At 41.3% G+C, this 9,988-nt stretch overlaps 1 protein-coding gene across 2 annotated transcripts in view; it reads right to left on the bottom strand.

The window, feature by feature from the left end:
• Positions 1-5,010: 5,010 nt before the first annotated feature.
• The window catches only part of prmt3 (protein arginine methyltransferase 3), a 54,273-nt gene continuing 49,295 nt past the window's right edge, over positions 5,011-9,988 (bottom strand). Inside the window, exons 16-17 of one of the 2 annotated variants that reach the window (XM_086139867.1) lie at positions 8,404-8,545; positions 5,011-7,967 (exon numbers count right to left, since the gene is read on the bottom strand). In XM_086139867.1, coding sequence (XP_085995993.1) covers positions 8,436-8,545 — 110 coding nt within the window. In that variant the 3' untranslated portion in view covers positions 5,011-7,967; positions 8,404-8,435. Of the gene's footprint in view, positions 7,968-7,997; positions 8,546-9,988 lie in introns of those variants that run through there. The other variant, XM_086139857.1, reaches the window with a different exon arrangement.

The following is a 9,988-nucleotide window of genomic DNA, read 5'->3' as shown; positions in this document are numbered from 1 at the left end:
GAGAACTAAACAGAAGACCCGTGCAACATCACACCCGTGTGACACATTACGCACATGCACAAATACACATGGACGCGCAAAGCAACATTTTTGCCAGTAAATCAGCGCATCTATTTCGTGTCCGAGACTAAACGGTAAAAAAAAATGTTATTTGATTAGAAAGGCACAATTTTTATTTATTTAATATCCTGAAACAATAATTAAAATATCAAACACGGGGATTTCACAGTTATGCTGTTTTTTAACATTTAACAGTATGTTTTAAATACACGTGGAGGAAAAAAAATGATCATTTTGTCGATCGATTTGTTTATAAACAGTGAAACCCACATCATACAGCCACAGAAACACGAACATACAGTTTGGCCATGATGGGGACTTTACATTTTCACATTAATTATAAAGCCATGGGGAATGACTATCATTTTCAATCATTTTCGTAAAATTGTGAAAAATCCGACTCTTGAAAGACCTGCGCTTTAATAACCTCTGATGGGATGTTTTTGGCCACGCAGTGCTGCCACTTTTTTTTTTTTTATATTCCCAGGGGGTGGGCGGGAAACGATTAATATTCATGATCTCCGTGCAGTTCCGAGGAGTGGGGGAGCATGAAGGTAATAACTGGCAGCCACATGAATAGTTTTTATTTCTCTCATTCAACCAGAAAAAAGTCGTTTCCTCGTTCAAGCCTGCGCTGATTTCAAGACAGCCGCCGGGGGTTTCAGGCAGTTTCGTTGCGGGGGCCCTGCCGCCACGCACGCTCCGCACCGCCACCCTTACACACCCCACCCACACTTGTAAATCTCCGTCCGTTCCAGATAAGAGACCGAAGCGGGTGTATTAGCCGCCGCCTTGACTTTAATTACATTGTCAACAGAGAATAATTGTAATTGATTTCTGCTCCTCTTCCACGGTGAGCCAAAGACACGGACTGACACACAAACACACACACACACACACACACACACACACACACACACACACACACGCACACACACACACTCACGCACACACACACACTCTTTCTCTCTCTCTCTCTCTCTCTCTCTCTCTCTCTCTCTCTCTCTCACACACACACACACACACACACACACACACTCTTTCTCTCTCTCTCACACACACACACAAACACACATCTTATCGCAACATGCTTGGCTGAGGACACAACAGCTACACTAAAGATGTCCATAATATTGAGATACACTAACTGTGCTCCCTCCCCATTCTAAAAAAAAAAAACAAAGGGGGGAGGGTTGTTTCCACCCAAAACACCTTTACGAACTAAATTCGGTTTATTTATTTGGCCAATTTTTTACCTCGAGTCCAATCCTTCCTCGGGCGATTTGACGCTGGGTGGAAGTCTTGGCTGAGCGACTATGTGTGGTTGTGCTCGTTAATTACACGAGTCCGTGTAATTAATTGATCACTCCCACTGTCGCCTCAGTGATAAGCAGCCACATCCATCTGAAGCGCCTGCAGAAAGGCGATCCACGCAGTGGAGGTCACCATCATCACCATCATCATCGCCATCATCACCATCAATTGTGACCTAGAATACAGTTAAATAATTAAAACTGGAAAGGACCATGGAAATAGATATTGGAATAATAACCTTCACCCCCCCCCCCCTTATTTGTTAAAGGGTTGTTAGAGAGAAGTCATGCCAAATAAATTAGCAACAGAATTGTGGATGTGGCTGGTATAAACCATGCACAACAAACAGATCTGTTTGAAAGTGCAGAGGGCATTACTACAAATATTCCTAGCATATACAATGAGTTCACTTGGGCAAAATTGCATTAACAGATTCAATAAAAGTAAAGCCTCAGAGAAGAGGTTTGTGAAAGACAATATTAAACAAATTTTAGAGGGCCTCTCTTGTCATAAAGCTGTGCTTCTCTACGACTGACTGCCAGCGCTTCAATGGAAGGATGACTCCAGAAACAGAGATAACGGAAGTATTTATCTGAAAATTGGATTTCAATTCATGGAAACTAGCATGGTGTGTGGATTTAAAAACCTTTGTGAGGGGGGTCCAGGTCCTGGTCCCATAGTCGTCATTTGTGAGTACATCATATAACCAGCACAGCATTATGCAAAATAGCTTATGTGCTGAAATACAAAACTACACATGAAAAAAAAAAACAGAATAATTGCCGTTTTGAGGATTTTAATGACACACGCTCTAATTTCTCACAATGTCAAAGTTTTCAAGCTTCAAGAGATTCAAGGCGTTTATTGTCGGCATAGAAATGTGTTTCCCTGTACATTTAAATTCCTACTTTGCTGACCGCAGTGCATTTGGATATGTGCTGATAGGAAGTGTAAACATTATTATAAATATGACTATAGATATGAATATGAGCTGTGCAATAGAACAGTGGCAGTGCAATAAGACATTTGAATGCAGCTATGTGTGCAGGTGCAAGGATGAGTGCAGTTTAAGTGGGCAGTAGACTTTGCAAGTGCAAGAACAATGTGTGTCAGCTGTTAAAGAGTCTGATGGCAGTTGGGTAGAATGAGTTCTTTAATCATGTTGTTCTACATTTCGCACTCCTGGAGTGTTAACAGTCCATGTTGGGGGTGGGCGTGGTCTTTGGCGATGGAAGCAGCTCTCCCGTGGACTTTGTGGTGATAGGTGCTCTGCAGAGAAGGCAGTGGGGTTCTGGTGATCCTCTCAGCAGTCTTTACCACTCACTGCAAATGTTTGCGGTCCAGAGCAGTGGTGCTGCCGTACCACACAGTGATGCAGCTGGTCAGGATGCTCTCAACAATGCACCTGTAGAAGTTACTGAAGATCTTCGGCGACATGCCAAAGCCTCCTCAGGAAGTACAGCTACTGTTGAGCCCTCCTGACTGTCTGCATGGTGTTGAGGGACCAAAGGGGTCCTTGCTTTAGTGGACATCAAGGTATTTGAAGCTGCTCACGCTCTCAACCTTGGAGGAACAGTGGCTGATGAGGTCTCCTCTCCCTCCTCATGTCTACTATCATCTCCTTGGTTTTGTCCTTGTTGAGGATGAGGTTATTGTCTTCATACCACACCAGCAGACTCGCCACCTCCATCCTGAGGACACATCCCTGAGGAGTGCCCGAGTTCATGATGATGCTGGCTTAGGTCCTGTTATCTATCTTGAAAGACTGGGGTCTGCCAATCAGGAAGTCCAGGAGCCAGTCACAGAGGGTGGGGTGTAGGCCACGGCTGGAGATTTTGTTTGTCAGTTTGTGGGGTATGACCATGTTGAATGCAGAGCTGTAGTCCACAAAAAGCATCCTGACGTAGGAGTCTCTTGTTTTCTAGGTGGAAGAGGGACCTGTTGGGCCAGTATGCAAATTGCAACAGGTCCAGGGTTTCCAGGACGCCGTTCTGGATGTAGCCCAGCATTGCTCTCTTGAAGCGCGCGCCGAAGATGTTGAGGCAGGATGTTGAGGCAGGCTGTCTGCTGAGATGCTGATGCTGGTGGTGGACTTGTAGTCCATGATGTGCTGCAGGACTTGCCACATCCGCCCAGGATCAGCAGTGGAGTTGAAGCCATCCAGCTTCTCTCTACTATCTCTTGGCTGTTCTGATGACCTTCTTCCGTCCATACTTAGCAGCTTTGTACACCATTTCATTGCCGGACCTAAACGCATGAGAGCGGGCACGCAGCATGTGGCATACCTGACTGTTCAGCAAAGGCTTCTGGTTGGGGAACTTCCTGACTGGTATAGTGGGCACAATATTTACAACACAAGTGCTGAAGTACCCAGTCACATACTCAGCATACTCCTGTGTGCTGTCAGAAGAGTCCTCCTGAGTGGCTGCAGTCTTGAACACATCCCAGTCAGTTGTAGCAAAACAGTCCTGCAGGATGCCCTCTGAGTCCAGGGTCCAGAGTTTGATTTCTCTGGTTACAGCGTTTGTCTGCTTCAGTCTCTGTCTGCACGCGGGGTAAGGAAACAGAGAGATGTGATATGACTGTCCAAAGTGGAGGCGGGGTGCAGACCTGTGCACCCCATGGACGTTGCTGTGCATGGGGTCCAGGGTGTTTTGTTTTATGTAAGTATGTCTTTCTGATTGTGGAAGGGATCCATAAGATTTCAAGATTCCTGTAAAAACAAAATAGACCACTGTAATGGCTTTTTAAAAAAAACTTTTTAACTAAACAAAATTACCTACAGGGTTTGTTGATTCACAAATTAAGTAGGTAGTTGGGCAAACTGTAAATCATTCCTCTACAAAAAAGTGAGCATTTGTTTCCACTGCCTTGAAAATTCCCTCACGGAATGTAGTTCAAGAGGTTGGACGACAAAAAGTCCATTTGACCCACTTTAACAAACCTCTTGCCCAGAAGTTATTTAGTCCATCGAATATTTAGTCCGCTCTCCTTCACCTACTAAAAGATGACTCCTGTATTTATCAATTCAGTGAGACAGTGAAGGAAAATATCTTAAATGGCAAGCTCAACTGCTCACTGAAGCATCTAAATGAACGGTATTTTTGTAGACCTTAAATTTTCTTCAGTGTGTGCCAGTAAACTAATGTAAGATGGATGACGGCCCATATGAGACACTGCACAGCACAATGTAGGACAATGAGAAAAAGGATCTTGAGATGAAAAGAAATGCGTAGAAATGACAGAGTTGATTAGAAAATGTGTATTTGAATCATAGCCCAAAATGGGGGGGTCTGAATTAATGATATTAAGTGTATCTGCTTTTGAAGGGGTTTTACAATTAAGGCAGGCTGGAATCAAGGGGTTGGATTTTGTGACAAAATGAACATGTTTATGGGACATAAAAATACTTTCGAACGAAAGGATGAATGTGCTAAATTTGGCCCACATTATTTTTTTATTGAGAGTGAAGCCTGTGATTCATACATCCCTGGATCCAAAAACAGATTCTTGTGTCTTTGTCAGAGTCAGTATTATAAATATTAAATAAATGAATGCAAAAACACTGTGCAAAGACACATCCATGCAATTAAAATGACAATATCAAATCTTGCATACACTGAGTTCATACAACTGACAAAACAGGATGCTGCCTCCATTAGTTTGAATCTTAACTTGTTGAACTATGCTTAGACCTATGCTCTAAAAACAGCTAATGCTTTAATGATGTATTCAAGTCACACATCTTTCTTTTATATATTTGAATCTTTTGTGTTTTGGATAGTCTAATCTTAATGATGTGCACGCAAGGCAGTCTCATTTGTTTGTTTATCATGGATAAGGGATCCCTCCTCTAGAACAGATGCCGAGGACGATTCCAATTTTGCTTTGTTAAGAGGAGTTACATAAAGAAACTAATGCAGCTCCAAAGGGGCACAAGCTCGTGTTCTCCTTGACTCAGTCTCGAGCCTGGATGAATCAAGAGGGTTTTGACAGAAGCAAAATGTATATGCTATGCAAGATTAAACATGCAAATCAAACCTGTGACTTACATACCGGATCAGTTGAGGCCCAGCTACTGTTTACTGTGTGTCCAGGAGACCAGGTGGAAAGACAGCAATACTAGAAGCTTAAAGCAGGATTTAAGTTGTTCTATTATCAGTTTATTGATCAGAGGAGAAATGAAATGGGAGTTATCTTGAAGGAGCTTGAAAGAAATATTCTTGAACGTCAGACAGAGCTAGAATAACGAAAATGTGATGTTCAATGTCAGGATGTGAGTAATAACAGGAGGAGAAATTTTGGAGTGAGTTAGATGAAGCTATACAGAATATCCCCAGAGGTGAGAGTGGTAATTTGTGTGGGCAACAGTGGTGATAAAGAAGTGATGGGCAGGTTTAGTATCCAGGATGGGAACACAGGGACAGATGGTTGTAATCTTTGCAAAAAGAAAGCAGTGAATACTTTCTTCAAGAAGAGACAGGAACATTGGGTTACTTATAAGAGTGGATGTTGCAGCCTACAATTGGACTACATCTTGTATAGAGATGTAATCTGAACAGTGACCGCAAAGCAGTGGTATGTGAGTATAGCCAGCCAGGCAGCATAGCATGGTGGTATGTAGGATGAATCTAATGGCATGGAAGATGAAAGGGACAAATGCGGAGCAGAGGTACAAGTGACAAATGCTGAAAAGGAAGAGTGTGGTTTGATTTTCAGGGAGTTTAGAAAGGCCATGGGGGAGGGAGGAGCTTCCAGATGACCCGGCAATTGGACAACGGAAGCTAATGTGATCAGGGAGACAAGTAGGAGAGTACTTGTTTTGACATCTGGAAGGAAAGTAGATTTGGCAGTGAAATGAGGTGCAGGAGTATAATAGGTTAGACAGTTTCCTCTGATAATATACTGGTGAAGGTATGGAAATGTCTAGGACAGGCTGCTGTAGTTTTCAGTTCTGAACCCTTTCTTCTTTGCCATGGTGATGGGCAGGCTGACAGATGAAGTTAGACAGGAAGCGCCATGGACAATGATGTTTACAGATGACATTGCGATCCGTCGTGAGAGTACAAAACTGGTAGTACAAATCTAGAGGTGGAGAAATGCTGTGGAAAGGAGAGGGATTCATGTGTATGACTGAGAGGAAACCGAGAGGAACAGTGAAGCTACAAGGAGTAGCGATAAGGAAGTTGGAGGGTTTTAAGTACTTAGGGTCAACAATCTAGAGCAAAGGGGAATGTAGAAAAGATGTGAAGAAATGCGTGCAAGTAGGTCGAAATGGGTTAATCAAAGCGTCGGGTGTGATGTGCAATAAAAGAGGATCAGCCATCATGAAAGGAAAAGGTATACAACATGGTGAGCCAAGCTATATTGTACGGTATGGGTCAGAGACAGTGGCACGGAGGAAAAGAAAGGAAACTGAGCTAGAGGTAGCAGCAGAGATAAAAATGTTGAGGTTTTCTTTGGGAGTTAGGAGGATGAATCGTATCAGGAATGAGCTCATCAAAGGGAGAGCATACATTAAAAGGTTTGAAGTCTGAATAAAGTCAGAGGCCAAAAAGACATGGTTTGGACTTGTACAGAGGAGAGATAGTAAATATGTCAGTAAATAGATCCTGAGACTGGAACTGTCAAGCAGGTGCCTGAGAGGAAGGTCCAAGATATTTATGGATGGATTGAAAGAGGACATCGGGTTATTTGGCATGAGAGCAGAGGGTGTAGAGCAGGGGTCCCCAAACTTTTTCTTGCGAGGGCCAAATAACTTTTCCCTTCTCTAAAGGGGGAACGGGTTTGTTACAAAAAGTGTGATGATCGGAGAGGTGTCTAAACGTAAAAATTTATTGTTTTCCAGAAAGCCACACATAACCAAAAATTAACTTTTTCTGGGATCTTGACAAAAAGGAAAAGAATCAGAAAATTAATGATAACACTATTAATGTAATAACACTATATATGATATAAATAATAACCAAATAATCCTTTTCAAGTTTTTCACAAATATTCTCCCCCTCGTAGTCTCTTTGAGACTTTGAAGGGCTGCCAGATCCTCACAAATTTCAAAGTTTGCGCTAACTCCACGAATAAAAATTAGCAGCTGTGCTGTGTCCTGCACATCCTTGCTCTCATCCAGTGCTAATGAAAAAAAGTAAAATTCTTTCATCTTCTGCTGCAGCTTTGCATCTACATTACCCAAATTTTCTTCGACACATCTCGTTTGGTGTACAAATGTATCCCTCTGAGCTAATGGTCCACTTTTTAGCTTTGGGAGTTTATCTGCTCGCATATGGTCTTGCAAGCTATCATACTTGTCTTTGTGAAGGGATTAATAGTGTCGGCGCAGATTGTATTCTTTGAATACAGCCTCTTGACAGATGACACAAACAGCCTTTTCTTTGAATGGAACAAAAAAAAATTGTTTGTCCACTGTAGGTTAAATACCCTGCATCATAATGCATCTCTGGTATTGTTCAGGGGCCGGGCAGAATGTGGAGGCGGGCCGTATCTGGCCCCCAGGCCGTAGTTTGGGGACCACTGGTGTAGAGATTCGGGTTAGATGGAGGTGGATGATTCACTTTGGCAACTCCTGAAGGGAGCAGCTGAAAGGAAAGGAAGAACTTCTATAAAGATACTAATTAAGGTGTTCATGAGAAGTAGATGAAGATACACTTTACAATATAGTATTCATATTTTGGTATGTAGACAGGTTGACAGATTCTATCAAAGTTGCAGAATTACGACACTAATTCATACAACTTAAGGAAATAAAAAACAATTCTGTGTTGATAACAGAGAAATTTACAACAGATGGCAAATTCAATTTGTAACCTTTGCTTCAAACCGATTAAAACAAGAAACACATTTGGATTGAACAGTTTCCTAAAAATTCACAATACAAACACAATAAATCACAAATTGCATTCAAAGATTAAATGATATTGCAATTTTATTACGAGGCGCCGAAAAATCATACAAATTAGGGAGATCAATAAAAAGTAGGTTGTTTTGCATCAAATAGTCCTTTAGTAAGGTCACCTAGAGTTTGTACTGCACAGGCATGGCTGGAATTACTGCAGCCTATAGGCCTGCTTCCTGTCTTGAAGGTCCAACGTCACCAGCAAGGAGCGAGGGTCCCTCTTATTTTTACGCACAGTAATCTTTCCCTTAAGTTCCTCCCCTGTAAAGCATGGACAGAATAAAATGAATATTAATGCAGAGTAAGTTGGAGCCCAAGGGTCAGTTACATTACGTTACAGTCATTTGGCAGAAGCTTTTATCCAAAGCGACTTCCAAAAACTGCAATTCAGTTACTTTTGCAGTGTGGAGTTCTTCCACTGTGGTTGCCCCTTCTAGCAGTGCATGTATATGTTCACCTTGTGTCATCAAATTCAAATTATATTGAAACACTGTAGATCAACAGAAAAATGGCTGCACACAACAGTTAGAGGTTTAGAAATGGTCGACAACATTACACATTGCGGACAATTATATAAGTTATCTGTATGCAGTTTTTGCTTTTGCATTGCAGTTTTTTTACATATACCTTTTGCAAATACAAATAAACTCTAACAGAAATGTAATTTATAACCTGCTGTGATAGTCTTCATTTTCCACTGATATAAAATATATAAGATTCAGAGCCCATACACACATTTATTAGGGTTCCCTCCTCCCTCCAGTATCTACAGTTCACCCTGTACATTTTTATGTTTATTGGGGAGGGGGAATAAAAAGCCAGAATCATTTCAGTCATAGATACATCAGTGTGTTCATATCAAATTATATATAATAGTTGCTGTTGAAGAGAAATCTGTCCCCAAAAATATACGGCTCCACAGTGTGCGCAGAGATGCACTGGTACCTCCAGAAATGATGTGTGGAAAAGCAACATGGTTTAAAATATGTTGAGAAGCATGCGAGTGTGCCTTTGTATAATCTATAATTGAGCTGCACAGTTCTTTGAAGGAGGTTAGAGGAGGTTGTGGACAGAAAATGCTGAGTGTGGCATTTTCACCGGCGAAGTGGTCGCCATCACAGCTGTCACATCTCAGTTGTGTTACCATGCCAACACAGCTGAGTCTTTGCTGCTTGCGCCACGCTCTGGGTTTGTCTTTACACTGCAGAGAAAGCCACTGCAAAATCTATAATGGTTGGTTTTAAAGAAGAAGAAATGCTGAATAACAAATGAAAAGCTAAACACTTTAATATTTTAATCAATACAGAATTTCTGTGCAGACTGCATCATTTTGTAAAGGACATCTCTACATGAGATGAAACTATTTAAGCCTTTCAAATCAAGCCTGATTTGCTGAAGATAAAAACAGTATAGTACAGTAATTATAATTAGTTGAATTTTCCATTTTCAAATTGATGTTCTTTAGTTTACACACATGGATGTAATAATAAGAATTAGCAACTTCTAAAAATGATTGCAGCTTTGTAGATATTGCTAGTTTTTAGTCTATTTTATCAAACTAAAATATTGACCTTTTTCACCATAAAGCACTGTTAATTGCTATTTCAGTGTAAGCCACACTGTAAATAGTATCACTTAAGTCTAAATGTGTGATGCCTTTTTTTGGATTTAATTAAGAAATCCTACAATTGTACATTCCAAAAA

This window comes from Fistularia commersonii, chromosome 3 (genome assembly GCF_037954325.1).
Source record: "Fistularia commersonii isolate RoL2024-O1a breed Wild chromosome 3, RoL_Fcom_v1.0, whole genome shotgun sequence".
In the NCBI taxonomy this organism is placed as follows: domain Eukaryota; kingdom Metazoa; phylum Chordata; class Actinopteri; order Syngnathiformes; family Fistulariidae; genus Fistularia; species Fistularia commersonii.
Note: the sequence above shows the minus strand (reverse complement) of the source record. Positions and strands in the feature narration are given on the sequence as shown.